At 41.3% G+C, this 17,359-nt stretch overlaps 1 protein-coding gene across 2 annotated transcripts in view; it reads right to left on the bottom strand.

Moving 5' to 3' along the window:
• DAP (death associated protein) overlaps nucleotides 1-14,991 on the bottom strand; it is a 54,301-nt gene extending 39,310 nt beyond the window's left edge. For both annotated transcript variants that reach the window (XM_083857583.1, XM_083857582.1), the window contains exons 1-2: nucleotides 14,856-14,991; nucleotides 8,342-8,438 (exon numbers count right to left, since the gene is read on the bottom strand). In XM_083857583.1, the coding sequence (XP_083713709.1) occupies nucleotides 8,342-8,438; nucleotides 14,856-14,910 (152 nt within the window). In that variant the 5' untranslated portion in view covers nucleotides 14,911-14,991. The remainder of the gene's footprint in view (nucleotides 1-8,341; nucleotides 8,439-14,855) is intronic.
• Nucleotides 14,992-17,359: the final 2,368 nt, after the last annotated feature.

Genomic DNA, 17,359 nt, shown 5'->3' with positions numbered 1-17,359 from the left:
TAGTACCAGCGTCTTGGGAGCAGCTGGGAGTGAAATAAATTCCCTCCTGTTTGGCACAGTGACAGTTAAGAAATGATAATTCCAAGTTTATTTTAATATTAAGCTACTTCAAAGTTTGCCGCCTGATGTAGCTGAGGCAGAAGAAACTTAGAGAGGAAGGTGCTACTGGAAAAAGATCCCCCTCCTTGGCACATGCTCCCAATCGCATGCACCTCCTACCCATTTTCAGCTCTTGGTGACTTCACTTCAAACACAGGGTTTTGATGCTAAATAAATGAGTAGCATCTGGTCCTCTGAAAGCTTTTCCTAGGAGAAATTCATACCTTTAGCTTTAGAAATACTCTGTGTTGTTGAACACTTAAATAATAGAGATTTGGGCTTAGTTAGCACAGTGAAATGGATTTGACTGTACTTCTGGGTTTGAAAATTTTTGTGCTTCATAATGCCCGTGCCTTCAGACTGGCGTAGTCACCTTCATCGTATGCATTCCAACACTGCAGAAAGATATCAAGAGAAAAGAACTAGGAAAAATACCACACAAGCTATTAGTTCAAGATCATTTACTTTTCTGTACTGACATGGAATGCTGTGCTAACTAAGTTGTGCCACTGTAAAGACACTACTTCCCATCCATTTTCCTCTCATATATGACTAAGCTGTTCTCACCTTCCTCATCACACAGAATACAAATTAAAGACTTTCATTCTTTTAAAATCTTTTTTCTTACACCAGCTTGGCTGACAATTCAACTCAGCTTTCCAGCTAATTTCATAAGACAGCATATGTTTTTTCGGGACTGAACCTGGCTCTTGCTGAGCTGGATGGCGTTATCTTCTATTCACTTTGAGGGGGAGAAATATCAGATCTTTTTTAGTTCTTTCACACATGCACACAGTACTTCAGGAATATGAAAAGAGCTATCCATATAATGTCATAACTGGCACTTACACTGATGGATTTATCAACTTACTGCTTCAATCATCAAGAAATACTGGAAGCATAAAACAGTCTTTCAGAAGGCTCTCATCTTCCTGTATGAGAATGCTTCATTCATAATCTTGCCTAGCTTTTTCTCCATTCCCTACATTCACAGATATTTTCAGTTCTTAAATGGAGATATTCACAGCCTATTTTCTTGCTTTACAGTAGCTCTGCATTTAAAAATCAGTATTACACATTCTATTCTCTGCACATACACTTAAGTCTGTTACTGCATAGGTTTGATAGAGTTCAACAGAGGTCACAGCAATTACTTTGCTACTTCTCAAAGTAACTGGTCATCTGCAGAAGGTATTGTCCTAAAAATCCCATGAACACAGCTAATATTGCTTTCAGGTTTTATAACTAATCAAATTATGTATGCATAAACTTTAGCAGTCTTGAGCATCTGCTAATCGTAAAAACCCTAGGCAAAAGATTGAGATACAAAGATGAATAGCAAAGTAGAAAAATGCATTGAAGGCAATACTGGTTATGTAAAGGAGAAGAGTGTAACACTATTAAGAAGCTATTCCCTTAACTGTGAAGTAAATTTAAGTCTAAAATAATAAAGATAAGAAGGGGGAAGGGATTAAAAAAATCCCAAGCACTAAGCACAGAATCTTTTTTTTTGGAAATAAAGATCTTTTGGAGAAGATAGGAAGCTATTTCCCTAACTGCGTTATGTTCAGCATTATGCTTAATAATATTACAAAATTGTGGTTGCAATTCTTTGACAGCCTTTTTCCAGCAGGACTTTCTTTTAACCTTTGGAATATTTAGCCAAGTAAAGAAAAAGTTAGTCACACAAAACTCTACAATGACCATGAGGTAACACCCAACGTTTGCTGCAATTTGCATCTTTCCCAGAAACCACAAGCACAGTATTCACAGCCAGGTTGCTTTTCCATTGCATTTCCCCCAGACATTTCATTTTTAAGGCCAGTTGTCTCCAAAGCTCCATACTTGAGTAACAAGAGTTCAAAGGCCAAAGGCAGGAATAAAAACCTCTGAGTCATATCCATTATATCCACTCATTTAATCAAAGTTCATTTTTTATGTGGTCAAGTGTAAATGACAATACAATCTATGAACATAACCTCTTCTGTGCAATCGTATCAGCTCACACAGGTAACAGAATCAGGCCATCAGAAGAGGGGAAAAAAAGATGTGTTTAGAAATAAGGTGGAAGAAATTCGAATTCTGTCCAAGAAGAGGATGACAGATGCTTTTACAGAGTACCACTTCACTCCTTCAGGGCTGCCTCCACTGACACAACAGCCCAAGGGATCTTTGAAGCTAAACAGGACACAATCAGTCCTCTACCCACCAAGGTTGTACATTTCCTCTCCAGAAATTTAAGCAGAAGGTGTAGCAGTCTATCTGTCCAGACCTGTTTTTACCTTTTAAACTTAAATATTCTCCACACGGAGTCAATGCCTGCTTACGTTTCCAGTACTTTGGTTTTACAAATACATGAACATAGGTAATGAGGTCTTTTTCAGCTTTATGTCGGTGAACTACATGGGAGGAACACTAATGGGCTATTCACTCCGAGTATTTATGGAAGTTCCATGCTACCTATTCACATTTATATGGGTTTCCATGTTTAACAAGCTGCAAAGTTTTGGGGGATTTTTTGTTTGCTTGTTTACACACAGAACTCTCAAGATTTCCCTCTGTCAAACACCTGTTGACTCTAAATCAAACAACACCAGAACCACCTGGACTGGAACATCTTCATATATGATGGAAACTACCTCCTAAAGGACATGCATGCAAGTGAGTTGAACATTGTACATCATTTCTCAGGTCTTGGCTGTCCTGAAGAGCTGTTATTCCCAAGCTAAAGGGTCAGAACTTTGACTCTGCACTTTCCACCCCAGCTAAAACAACCAGAACAATAAAATACAAAGAACAGAAATTGTTTCAAACACGTCCATATTCAGGATGTAAACAGATATACAAACCTACTCTAATAGCTTAATTATATAACCAATTTATATTTTTCTAATTCTGTCATAAGTTTGGTCAACATGGGTCATGACAAGGCAAAAAGTAAGACTATTTTAATGACAGGAGAATCTTCAGTGGCAAACAGAAAAAGGAAATAATGTCTGTGAGTTATTTCTTGTCAGTTGCAGCAGAGCAAAGTGAGGGAAAGGAAAAATAAATTTACTCTTGAATGGAAGTATATAGCCACAGCCAAGTTTTTGAGATTTTCGCTGTACTTCCAAAAGAAAAAAAATAAGTTTAGCTCAACTTGCATATTGAGACTTAACAAGTAACACTGAAGGATAACAGAGGCCTTTGACAACTCCTCTCTCACCATGTAACTAAGTATTGAGAGTGCTCTTTGACATACAAACACCCATATGCTTCATTAGCATAATTTTGCTTTTGAGTCAACATTCTAAATTAGTCTCTTGGTTTTTTTCCTTTCACCCAACGGATACTAAGGCAAATATCCACATCGTAAAAATCAGGCATAATGTTGGGTTCACAACCTCCAGGTAAGCTTACGATACAAAACACATACAATTTACATATATATATATATATATAAATTACACTAGTGCATTTATCTTGAGTAATTAAATCATGGTAATTACCCACTTTGTTTCAAAAATATAACAAAAGAGAAGGCAAGAGTCTTTAGACATAAAAGCCTTTGCCTTTTACCCCGTTTGTTAAAAACAAGTCAGACATTTCTTTTAAATATTTTTTTTAATCCAGATCCTGGTAGATAATTATAGTTTCTTTTTCTTGAGATCCCAGCGTGACAATTAATGAATCTCTTGTGCAAAACTGAACAAGCAGCTCTCAAATTCAAATTATCTGTCTTTCAGGAGTATTTATTATGCCTAGAGTCAGCTGCTGGCACAGGAATGCAGATGATACTGCAAATCTCAGTTAAACAGGCATTAATGGGCTTTTAATAAAGCCCAGGACTGTGAGTAGCCTATTTATTCCAAATAATTTCTATGATAACATATAGTCCTGAAAAAATGGTAGTTTTGATTCATAACCATAGTTCTATTTATATGTTTCACCCTCTTCTAGCATCACAAAAAAAGCCTTCCGGCAGCAATCAGTATGACTGTCAATCAATAAAAACTGCAACCGTATCCAAAAAACCAAACTAACACAAGTGTTAAGAAATTACAAAAACCTAAGAAAAATCAGTAACTCATCAGTACAGAAGTTCAGCCAGCAGGCATCCTAGCTCTAATCAGGCTGATCAAAACCACTCATCTTGAAGAGAATGTGGGCTGAGGATCCAACCTCACAGTACAGTTTAACACTGACACCCTGACCAGGGGAGTGCCACTGGCTCTGGATGCCACACATATCTTTACTTCGCCTAAACCAAACTGTGCAACTCCTCCCTTCTTTCATTCGGCCTTCTCCACCATATAATCATATCCTTTTTTAAGTAGAACTATATTTATACCAGACACATAAAATTATTTCTGCTACCATGCAAGGCTGAGACCTGCCCTACAGGAAAAGTTTAAATTTATGTAAAATGGTCTTATCATTTATTGTTTTAAGGAATGGCAAATCACCACCCTGACAAGTCTCCCTACAATTTCATAAAGTGTGAGGTTGTCACAACAATTTTATGTTAGGAAACAGAACTGAGTAAAATACTTCGCAGAGTAAGATACAGTAACTGGATTGAAAGTTGCTAAACACCTGAGAAAAAGAAACATCAAAGAAGACCTACCTGGTGAATGTTAAAGTCACCTTTATCAGAGCAGTTCGCTACGTCAGGGGTGTTTACCTGTGTCAGCTTCACTTACATTAAGGCTAGAAACACTGATCCAAGTCTTTTCCTGCAAGCTGCAGAAACAACACCAGCTGTCTCCAAAGCCAGAAACAGTTCCATGAACTGAAGCTGAAAGCTTTCTTGCTGAGCAACTGCTCAGATTTGTGCCACCATGGGGAGGCCATGTACTCTGAGTTCCCAGAGAACTCTGGGAAAGATTGAATTCTTCTGCTACCATGTACTGCCAGTTCCACTAATCTGTCTTCAACTGAGTTTACAATGAGATTAAAATAATGACTCATCCTAGCCTCCCTCTTCATACACAAATTACTCTTCTCTCTTTATTATTTTCTCACACCATTGTCAGCTGCCCATATCAGCTGACAGAGATTTACTGAAGGGCTGTTCGCTTCTTTTGACTTCAAATGCAATGGGGAGTAGAGATTGCATCATATCAACAATACCACCTTAAAATGGCAAAGACTAAAACCATGACAAGTAGAAAGTTAAAACCACAGATGTTTCCACAACTGCTTAACAAAGGCACATAAAATAAGCTAACTAAGCCTCGCAAGTACATATATATTGGTGCTGGAGAAAGCAGCAATGCTCAATTCACCCCTCCTGACAAATATATCTCCTGATAAACCATCTCTCACACACATCAGAAATCCAAAGGTTTTCAAACAGCACCATGAATCAATAGGAGCAAACACGAACCCTGGGGGTCTGCACCTTGCAGCACAAAAGCAGCCGATGAGCCACAAACCCAAGTTAATTTTGACTAGTTTATTCTGTCTATGGCTAAATACCTTCTTGGTCACATCTATAGCTTGCACTGCCACCAGAGCTGTGTAAGTATTCCCAAAGGAGCCTACAACAGATACATTAAATCCTTTCCCTTACATACACAAAAGGCTCTCAGTTCTACCAGGAAAAGAAATTCTCTTGACTTGTAAACGAACTTACATTATAATTCATATTAATTCCCACCTAACTATGATCTAATCCTCTTGAGAAAGCAAACATCAGGAGGACATAAGGAGCAAAGAAATTAAATAGTTCAGCTCAATGCTTTCAGTATTAACACACAGACTCAGAATAACTGTATGTACAAGTGCCTAATACAAACCAACAATGTACCTTCTACATGAAAACCAAAGCAAAGAGCACACTTAAAGTGCATATATTGACAACCATCTGATCAGGTGGATGAAGGAATAGGTTTTGAGGTGCAACAATCCATTGTTAATGAATTGTTAATAGTTAATAAGACAGCTAGTTAATAAGATAGCTCTAGAAGTCTTTAAACTTTTTCCTCTGTCTTAAAAGCATTAACTTTGCTCACAGTATTAAAATACAGTTTGTTTTTGTTAGCATCTATAGATAAAAAGTGCACCTATTTCCCAATTTTCCAGCCTAGCTGCCTAGGCTTTGTTTCACAGTGGGGCTTGGTCTCAGGGCACCTCACCCAGACTCCCTGTAAGTGATGCTAAACTGAAACACAGAGTTCATGGAGACACCTAACACATGCCAGCTAGGATTGGTCCTTCAGTCCAGATGACCAAACTAATTAATCTCCAAAACACACACAGTGTGAACAAGTCCTCAACACTCACTGTTTACCCCTACAGATGTGCTTCTACGGTGTCAGAGCACCTGCTACAGCAGACACAGCCATGAAAATCAAGGTTAAATTTTAACTTTTCCCCACACTATTTGAGTGAAACAGGGAAAACAATCTTGTTTGAAGAAGGGAATAAAGCAGATGCTGTGTTGTAACAGAGGCTTAGATCTGTGAACAGGCACAAGAAGTCTTGTCATTTGGATCCTAATGAGGCTCCTTGCCATGAGGCTGGCATGCCAAGGAAATTGATAAGCAGGTATATAACACTGTGCTGGGTCTGGCTGAGGCAGTAAATTCTCCTCACAGCAGCCCTCACAGTGCTGTGCTTTGCACTGGTAGCTAGAAACCATGTAACTTAGAACACATCAGTTTTGGCTACTGCTGAGCAGCACTTCCACAGAACCTAAGCTGCTTCTCCAACATTATCCTCTCACCTGCAGGCAGTGAGTAGACAAGATCTTGGGAGGGGATACAGCCAGGACAGCTGATCCCAAGTGACCAAGGGAATATTCCATACTATCGGCTCAGCAATAAAAGTTAGGAGAAAGGAGAAGGAAGCAGGGAGAATTCATTACTATGATGTTTGTCTTCCAGAGCAATCACTAACACACACTGAAGCCTTACTTCCCAGGAAGCGATGGACATCATCTGCTGATGGGACACAGTGGATACATATTTTATTTTCCTTTGCTTCGATGCATAGCCTTTGCTTTTGCTTTATTAAATTTTCCTTATCTTGACATATGTGGGTTTTTTTCATCATACTTTCTCCCTCCTCACCCTTCTGAGTAGGGGAGTTATAGAGCAGCTTGGTAGACAGTGGCTGCCCAGCCAAGGTCAACAACCCCAAATAAAAGGATGTATCTCTAAACAAGGTTTAAATTGACCCCAAGATAAAATTTCTTTAGACAAAGCTTGGCTGCAATACAGACTCTTTCAACTTATGCACCATGGTACAGAATTACAAGATAAGCAACTTGGTTGATGAAGAAAGGACATAAATTTTAATTCTCCAGCCTGGTATTTGAATTTATTAGTTAAAATTACTTTTCCCTTCTCAGGAAAGTGTTTCCTGTTCAAGTAAATAAACACATTTGGGTTTATTTCTAGACATTTTCAAAATGCTTATTCATTACCATTACTTTACGTGCAAAATAAATATAATCTAAGTCAGTCTACTAACCAAAACACAGGAATGGTTCACTAGTTTGTTTTTTTAAACTTGAACAAATAGCAAGGAGAAACCCATGCCCTCAGTTAGTAGATAAACATTTCAGGTAAATATAGTCTTGGCTGGAAAGAAAAACAGCTAGCTGAGGAAAGCAGCACAAAACCAGGTGGCTTTTGTAAGAACAGAAAAACAGCGACAGTCCATCAAACCTCCCTGCTTTCATTTCTAAACAGCAGTAATCAGATAAATCTAGTTAAAGCTGCTAAGTAACTGCAGTCTTAGTATACTCCACCACCAAAACTGATAGATTCCCATCTAAAAATAAAAGCAGATAATATCCGTATCATATATTTTTACTTGTCTTTTCAAAAGGACCATATTGTCAAATACGTCACAGACACAGGATTAAGGGTCAAAGGGTAAAAGGAAACAACCAGCACACAGAAAGACCACCTCATATATGGACTACCAGCCTAATCCTTCTGTCTAAATATACCTAGCCTCTATGCTTCTGCACAGTCTGAATTGAGACATTTTAGGAAAGCTGAGGTTTTACTTTTATTGTACTTTTTTCTCCAGCCTTCTCTTACATGGCAGGACCATTTAAAGAAGGCTCAGCTGCGAAAATTCTCAAATTCCCCAATTCTCTTGAAGGAGCCTCTAACTTGCTACTGGTTTATGATACAAAATCAACTGCACCTTTGGTTGGCTAATCACAAGGAAAACAAACTGGTGATAAGGTTCAAGGTTATGGAAATTCACTGCAACACATACACCAAACCAAAGTGCTCACCTGCTGGTTTCCCAGTCTTGGTCATCCTTATCTTTTTCTTCTTTGGCATCTGAATTGTGTGGGTGTTTCTGCACAATCCGCATCCCACCAGCTTTCACTGGAATGAAAATTAAATAGATAACAACAAACCTCAGTCAAATCAGCACGAAGTGAAGAATGTTTTAAAGATGACCCACCTTGCTTCCCTCCCAATACTTTACATGGTAATTTAATAGTAACCATGGTTTGAAAAAGAGGCCCAAAATGTTAAAAAAGCAGAAAGCCTAAAGAGCAGCTACTTCAGGACCACATCTGCCTTTCTCTTTCACATGATGCCATCTTTGCTTATCCTGAGAAGCTGCAGCTCATTTTACCACCTGCTTCCAATGACATTTTAGAAAACTCAATTCTGTTTTAATTCCCCCTCCACCCCATATTAGCTTGCAGCAGTCAGAAGAAACTACGGCAATGACTTGCATAACACTACAAAAAAGGCCACAAACAAATTTGTCATTTCATGTAAAAAACTACATCTATAACAACAGTATTTATACAAAGAACTACTTCACAAATAGTGTAATAAAAAGCAAAATTTAGGAGCATTGTTAACTTGCATTTAGAACAGAGCTTTTTGTTTTGCAAAACATATCAACATTTACAACATTTTAAATCCTTGCATCATTTAAGTTTTAGAAATGATGCAAACATGAAAGCAGCCCTTTGAAAAACAAAACAAGAAGTGAAAGCAAATCCACTTATGTGCATCACTTATCCACTCCACAGTGCAATCTAAAACGGGAACCAAGCCAGGCTGAACACTGCAGCTACTGAGCAGAGCAACAGACAGGTTGCTCTTGATCTGCTTTCTGGTTCAATAGTGTACTTTTCTTTTTCTTCAACAATTGCTAGACATCCTTACAGACAGTACAGGATAAGATGATGCATCTCATTACCTTAATTGGATGGGTTACACTGCCATCAGCAACCACATCAGAAAACCACTATAGTGGTCAGAAGTCAATAAAACCACTTACAGACACATTGGTTTGTGTTTCACAGTGCCTTGACACAGTGTCTGTGGCAAGCCTCGGCAGAGGTGTCAGCTGGAGCAAGCAGGATGCCAGAGGAGTATTTGGGAGACGCTGAAGCCGGCAGGGACAGGGAGGCTGTACTTCTGACAGCCCTCCTGTGTCCTGCCACTGAGGGAGCAGGGAACCTCACAGTTGTTCAGTGCTAACCCCAAAAACCTAGACACAGGTCTAATTCCCAATTTTTAACCAGGACAGCAATGGAAGGGCCACTGCTGTGCATAAATTTTACAGCCTGGGTGAAGGAAAGCAGGACAGAGAAAGTGACCTGCTCCAGGAGAAAGTGAAAGCTCTATGGCCCTGTCTTTTAAAAATAGATTTTAAGTTCTGAGTGATATTTGAATGATAAACTTCTAATTCAATAAAGGTCATTAACTAAAGACAGGCAATGAACAGACAAACTCAAGGAAATATCTTTTGAAACCTATCAAAACTGCATCCTCTTATCACGCACTAGAAAACCTCAAACCCAAATCACTAACCATTTTGTGTTCTCTCTCCAGCGTAAAACTTTAATTGGTGAGAAATGTTTCACATGGGACAAGAAAGACAGTTTAAAAAACTACATGTTTTTTGTTGCCTAAAGTAAAGTAAAAATTAAAATTCCAATAAATTTTTCTTGATTCAAGCTCCTTAGAAATTGAAGTTTGCAAAAACAAACACTGAGTTCTGTCAAGTGCAGTCTTGAATTAACACCTCAGTTAGTCAAAGTATTGCTATGCTTTATTTACATTTATTTATAAAGTATGAATTTATATTAATTAATTTCTAAATTTAACATCATTGCACAATCAGGACCTTTTACTTATTTATTTCAAATGACTTCTTGTGGAAGATGCTGTCTCCACAGCAACATCTGCCAGAGTTACAAGCAGCAGTTCGGAACAATACACACGCTTCCATGTCCTTCAGCATCTAACAGTAAACCAGAGAAAACAATACCTGCAAATTTAGTGCTAATTTAGATCTAAAATGTTTCTCCTCTCACATTGCATATCATCAGGCCATCTCTTTATCTGTCACTGGAAAAAATACCCAGCTAACACAATCAGAGTTGCCTGTATGCAGAATTAAAAAGCAGGGATTAAAAAGCAAATAACCAGACAACTAAAAAGGCATAATAGTGACTAATGCAGCAACTTGGAATTTTAAATCTGATTTTTTCAACTAATATCAGCAGGCACAGTACAGACAGCATAATTGAATTATATTTAGCAATCCAAGGTTACTGTGCAGAAGGAACCAGCAAACAGCTGCAATAATCATGTGTATTTGTGAGACTAGAAGTGAAATAATTAGATAGCGTTCTGTACATATCTGCCACCCATGACACATTCTCATACCCAATCCAGTTTCAGGAGATTTAGCTTAAGATGATAAATACCCTTGCAGCATAACTCACCTTCCTTTTCAAAAGGTATCAGCTAAGCTACATTACCCCAGGGTGTGACAAGAGAAAAAACGATTACATCCATGAAGCTAATGAAAAACCCACTCAACATTTGTGAGATTTTCTAGGGAGTTATAAGGAATCATTTATTTCCTACTTGCCTAACATTCACTACCTAATTCGACAGATGCTCACCATGGTGATTTTGTCACTTCAAAGTCATCCTTAAAAAAGCTCAGATTCCCTTATCCTGCAAACAAAGGATTTAAATAACTGATAAACCACTTTCCAGAACATTGTCAGAAAGCAGTGTCCAGAAGTGGATGGTGTCAACGACCCTGTGTTGGGATTAGGAAGGAAGCAGCTCCTGTGCTGAGGAGCAAGTGCAGAGCTCAGGTGCCAAGACAGGAGAGGACAGGGAATAGCGCCCTGGAGTGGTGACAGCCCTAAACCTTTACTAAAGCGTGAAATAAAGAAGAGATCATTTGCCAGCACACTCAGAAGAGCAACAAGTCTATCTGCTTCACTACTGAATACAAGTTTTGGATTTCAATTATCATGTGTCACGTTTTCCCCACTCGAGAGGCAGACAGGATTACCCTGTCAGTCCTGTGAATGCCAGCCTGTGTTCCTCATGAGGGTATGACTACTCCTTCTGGAAATGTATTAAACAACTGTGTTAATCAATTACCACTCAAGCTGATCTGGAGTCAGGAAGCATTCTGCTTTTTCCTCCCTGCCCCCACTGCTGGACTCTGTTTCTAAGATGGAATTCTGAAATAAACCCCAGTGAGCTGGGGCGAGTACCAAGTGCCTAGAGAAGCACCACAGGTCAGGGACTCCCTGGCCCCAGCTCGCTCAGGGTGCAGACCTGAGGCAGTCCCTCCCAGGGAAACCTTCCAGCTCAACCCAAATCACCTGCTGCTCACAGCAACAGGACAGGAACTTTTACAAATCCCGAGTACAAACAGTCTTAGCAGCTTTTCTTGTTCTTGAGTACATATTCAACATTAACACAAAAATGTATTTCTTATGTACTGTGTAATAACAGATTCCATTACAACGGTAAGATGTATGAAAAGGGAAACACAAAATATGCCATTGTACAAGATTAAGGGAGCATACGTTAGTGTTCAACAAAGTAAGAAGAGGAGTTAGTATATACCTTAATTTCACAGAAATCTCAGCTCAGAGCTATTTTTTTTAATATATGAAAAAGTACATAACTATTTTCACAAATCTATCATAGAACTTCCTAAATACACTATTAACACAATCACCTTCTCTTATCTCTCCACAGTATGTACTAGATGAACAGCTAAAGCATAATTACACAAATCTCTTCAGAAGAACTGTAGAAACCTACTCAGCAATGTATTATGGGCACACTTGATCTCACTGACAGGCAGATATTTAATAAAGATTAAGTTAGAGCCCTCTGATAGTTCAGAGCGGAGGTCAAAGTTGCTTCCTGCGCTGAGGTCTTGAGGTTTCTTTCCATTTCATTACCCTTTGTCTTTTCAAGTGCCTTTTCTTTTCCCCCTATGTGAAAGATCAATGTAGAGAAGAATGCAGTGCAGTCAGTAAGCAAGGGCCAACAGGGCACTTGAAAAACAACAGATTTGTCAATTTTGCTTTTAATTTGATGACCCAAATCCTTCCTAACTTACGTGTCCAACCTACTCAGTAGACTAGGACACATCTGTAATTACAGGTAATGCTCTTTATAAAACTGTATGCAGCAAAACCTGGGCTTTTAAGCCATTTATCAAAAGAGATTCTCTATTCACACCTTTTCTTTGATAGAAATTTGCCTTGTTATTAATGAATAAAATTCCACCTGTATTAATTTTTTAAAAATAATTTCTTACTTTCATTTTATTAAAACTTGTTTGCAGACTCATCTGTTGCATTTTCTTATATTCAGGGATCTAAAGAAGCTTGAGATAGAGGATTAAAACCTATCTTCAGCCACTAGAGTAAATACATACTCTTGCTTGTCATAACGCTTCTTGTGGATTTTCCAGGAGTTAAAAGACCAAAGGGCCAAACAGCTTAGAAAAATCCTCTTCCCAAAGTGACCTGAATATGTGGTAAAGCATTAGGGTTTTTTCTGGCCTCAAAGACAGGCTCAGTGATCACCCTCCTTCCAAAGATAAATTTTGTGTGCATGTTCACAAAAAATAGAAAAAAAACCAAAACCAGGATGTCAATTACCTTAAACAACACATAGCTGAAGGTGTTCTTCAGTTCATACGTGGGTCCATGTTTTACAAAGAAAAAAACTCAAATGGAAATACCCTGATGGCAAAGGAAACCTGTACTGTACTCCAGCTGAGCTTTCACACTGTACATTGCTAGTTCCTCATGTGGCCTAGAGAGGCTCACTTCAGGTCTCCTAAAAATTTTCACCAGTTTCAAAACACAGGTTTTGAAGCAAAACTCTCAAACATGGAACATCAGAAAATACAGTTACAAAGCACATTTGTACCATCAGTGGTGTAGCTGGAGACAGATCTAAACCAATGTAAGATCTTAATGATTCCTCCTCTCTGAAGCTGACATGTACACCTCAAGACAAGCCAGCTCGAGGAGCTAGGGCAACAAAAGCTGTCAGCACTGGAAAATGATGCTTTGGTTTGTTCCCTGAAGCAGCTCAGCAAGAAGCCAGGTAAGAGCTAATGCCATGCCAAGGGAGGCTGCAGGACTGGAATGACTGCTCAGCCAAGAAACTGACTTACCTGCACTGCTGAACTGTATCTGCAGTGCCAAGCAAAGCCACTACTTCTATTTAGAGGAATTTCAGGTCCTCGTCATAAAGAGCACGGAATTAAATTAAGGTTCAAAGCTGTTTGCAAATTTAGCTTTAAATCTCATCAATTGATTTGAATATAAAACTGGCCACCTTGGGATTTTTTACTGGAACATGTTAAAAAAAAAAAAAAAAAAAAAAAAAAAAGCTCACCAACTACTCTACAGGGAAACATCAGACGACATATGTAAAGCTGCTGATGCAGGGACCAAAGTTCCCTTTTTTTTAAAGAAAATTTTAAGAAGCAAAACTAACAGTATGTGAAGAAGACAACTTTGCTACTGGGAGGAACTGACCCCACCTGTGTACAGAGAGGAGCTCCTGCCTATGGAGTCCGGCAGGTGAGTGTGGCACTGGAGGTGACACACAGCTCCCACCCACCCGCACACAGCAGCGGGACGGAAGGCGATGGAGCTCCTCTCCTGGGCACTTCCCAAGCACCTTTCCCTGCTCCCTGCCCTGCCAGGCTCCGGAATGGCAGCCAGGAGCGCGCAGGCTGCTCTGACACTCGCACCGTGACTCCCACAGGCAAAGTGGATGCACAGAGCCCTCCTGGCGTGCAGTGTGTGTTCACACTCATCAAACACTCTGCTGGAACAGCCCCGGGGGCTGCGTGGGGCCGAGACCGCTCCGCTCCCCTTCCCACCCCACCACCGGGAGCAGCCCCAGGCGGGGCTCCGGGGGCCCCCGAGGGCGGGATGCCGGGGAGACAGACAGCGCTGTCCGAGCCGGGAGATGCCAAGCCGCACACGCCCGATGGGGGCTCGGCCGCAACCAGAGCTGTCCCCGGGGAGAGGCAGGGCAGGGCAGGGCAGGGAGCGTCCTCCCGTCCCCGGGAGAGGCTGCCGGGGGCAGGGAGCGCCGCGGGCTCGGGCGGGATCCAGCGCACCTTCCGCGGCCAGAGCGCCGCGCCCGAGCGGCGGAGAGCGAGGAAACCCACCGGGCTGGCACCCCCGGGGGCTCGGACCCACCGGGCTGGCACCCCCGGGGGCTCGGACCCACCGGGCTGGCACCCCCGGGGGCTCGGACCCACCGGGCTGGCACCCCCGGGGGCTCGGACCCACCGGGCTGGCATCCCCGGCAGAGGCGGGACCCGCCCGAGGCCGCCCTGGCCTCCTCAGCCCCGGCGCGCGCGGAGGGGACTTGTCGGGGAAGCGGCGCCCGCCCCGCCGCCCCGGCCCGGCCCGGCCCGTCCCCCGGCGTGGCAAAGAGAAAGAGCGGAGAGACGGGAACCGGCGGCCGTACCAGCAGGAGGGTGTCCGGCCCGCGTCTCTGCTTTCTCTTTGGGAGGCGAAGACATTTTTACAGTGGCGGCGGCCCCGCTCCCGTACCCGCACCCCAACACGGCCCGGCGAGCGCGGCCCACCCCGCCCTGTCAACGTGGCCGCGGGGGCGGTGCCGGCCGGGCGGGAGGGCGGGGAGTGGCGCCGCCCCGGGCGGTGTCTGCGGGCCCTGAGGGCACCGGGGCCGCCCTGTTGGCGCTGTTTGCCCCCGGGACACTGCGGGCTGTGACAGCGAGCCTGAGGCGTCTGCCCGTGCGCTTCAATAATAGCTGTGATTAGTGGCTAATTGGCCGTCCGCGCCTGGCGCTTCCCTGTGCTCTGCCAAACCGCCCATGTGGGAAGCGGCACAGAGAGCTGTGCGGGTTTTGGCCGGGGAGAGTTAATTTTCTTGCCATGGCTGGTATGGGCCGTGCTATGGGATTGTGCTGGAGATCCCGTTCATAGCTCGGGACGATAAGCGCCCACCCTGCCTTTGCCTCAGACCTCGTGTCCTTCCCTTTAAAATTACACAGCTCTTTCACAGCGTTCTAAGAAAAAATTCAAACACTTGAGTTAGCTTTTCCATGGCATGTGGAAAGGCGCAGAACACGATATGTGAATGAATTATATTGGTAGCAAAGTGTAAACCATGTAGGCCATTTTGGTTTTCTTTTATAGTTTGAAATAAGGAAACAAAGTACCCCAAAAGATGAGTGTATTGATGTTTGAGAGTTGACCCTTCCTGAATCCAAAGTGGTATAGAAATATTTCATCTCACGTTTGTTAAAAGGAAATTAATTTAATCATATTTCATTCATTTCCTATCACTCTGTGTAACAACTATATTACCATTGCAAAAATATATGTGTTGTGTAAATCCGCATTTTGGTTTTTTTTTTTTTGTAAATGTAATCCCGTCATGGTATCCTTAACAGCTTGAATGAACAAATGTTGTAAAAAATATTGTAACTAAGTTCTTACATTTTGCTGCTGGGTTATTGCAATTTCTTACACATGCAGCACGTTAGAGTCTCAGATTGTATTTTCAGCTCTGTCACCTTCCGTGCAGCCTAACACAAATTACTCCAATTCCCCTTCTAGTCTCTGTCAAAGTCTATCCAGATTATAATTTTTTCTAGAGTAGTATTATGAGATTTTAATGCTTTTTTGTCCCTGTCCTCTGAATTTGAATTAAAATATTACATTCTCGCTTTTTCTTGGTTTTCCCGGGTTTGTTTGCTTTGGATTTCTCCATGCTGGTTACCAAAGTTGGTAGAAATTTTTGCCGTTGCAGGTTTAATCTAAATCAGCTGTTACAGAAATGAAATCAAAGAAAATGTGCTATATGACATTAAAACACGTGCAAGTTAATGAAACAGTTTAATAATTTCCTATTTAAGCACTGAGTTTTAGTATATGAAGATGCACTGGAGGAAGTATTACATCGAAGATGTGTTTTGGCTGTTCTTGCTACAGCCAGCAACATTTCTTTATGTTATGAGAATTCATGTCGCCATTAGCACAAGAATTTGTATGAAGGCTTGCTGAGGCTTTGCAGCTAAAATACAACATCCACCCTGAGTATTTCTCAGAGACACAGGGCTGAAATTTCCTGAAAGTGCAACTGTGCATCAGGTTTAGAAGCTGGGATCTCAAGGCAAACTATACTAATGCAGAAGGAGCAAGAACTGGAAGAGGGGAAAACAGATTGACACAGAAAAAAAGTGAGGAACAGGAGCACTTGGCCTTAGTGGACCAGAAGACAAGGTCAAACAGTTGAGTGGGTGGTGGAGAGGTAATATGACAATTGTGAAGCAGGGCAAATACCCCGACAAATAGAAGGAAAGAAATGTTTTTCCTCAAACAATGAAGTAGGAGCCGGAACTGGTTGAGGATGAGGACCCCAGGGAGAAGGGAGAGACGACTGAAGGTAGGTCAGTCAGGAGCAAGCACACAGAGCATCAGGTTAGTGGGAGGGAAAGGGAAGGATCTTCACTGCCTTCCATGGTCTGGAGCTTCTCAGACCGACCTTTCTATGGTTGTCAGTGCGCATTATTATTATTGCTTTCCTCAAGGGTCAATACTAAGTTTCTATGCTTGCAGAAGAATTATATAGGTGTCAGTATGATACCATGGGATATAATTTAATTTTCAGATATTGTTTTTAAATTGTTGTAAGAAAATCAGGAGGACAAATATCCAAAATTTAAATAAACAAATAAATAAATAAATAGAGATTTTGTAGAATCAAGCACCTAAATGAGGAGATGCCATAAAGTTTGTAAGTGGTACTTCGGTTTTGTGAAATAGTGTGATGATTTCTTTGGCAAACGTAAGGCAACATGCATTTTTCCAGCTAGTGGCAGTGCCATATTAGTAACAATCACAGCATCACAGAATCATTAAGGATGGAAAAGACCCTTAAGATCATCAGGTCCAACCATCAGCTTAGCAATGCCCATGGAAGTGTTCAAAAATGTGTGGCTA

This window comes from Zosterops lateralis (assembly GCF_965231275.1).
Source record: "Zosterops lateralis genome assembly, chromosome: 1".
NCBI classification, from domain to species: domain Eukaryota; kingdom Metazoa; phylum Chordata; class Aves; order Passeriformes; family Zosteropidae; genus Zosterops; species Zosterops lateralis.
The sequence above is the reverse complement of the archived record's forward strand: the minus strand, read 5'-3'. Positions and strand labels throughout refer to the sequence as shown.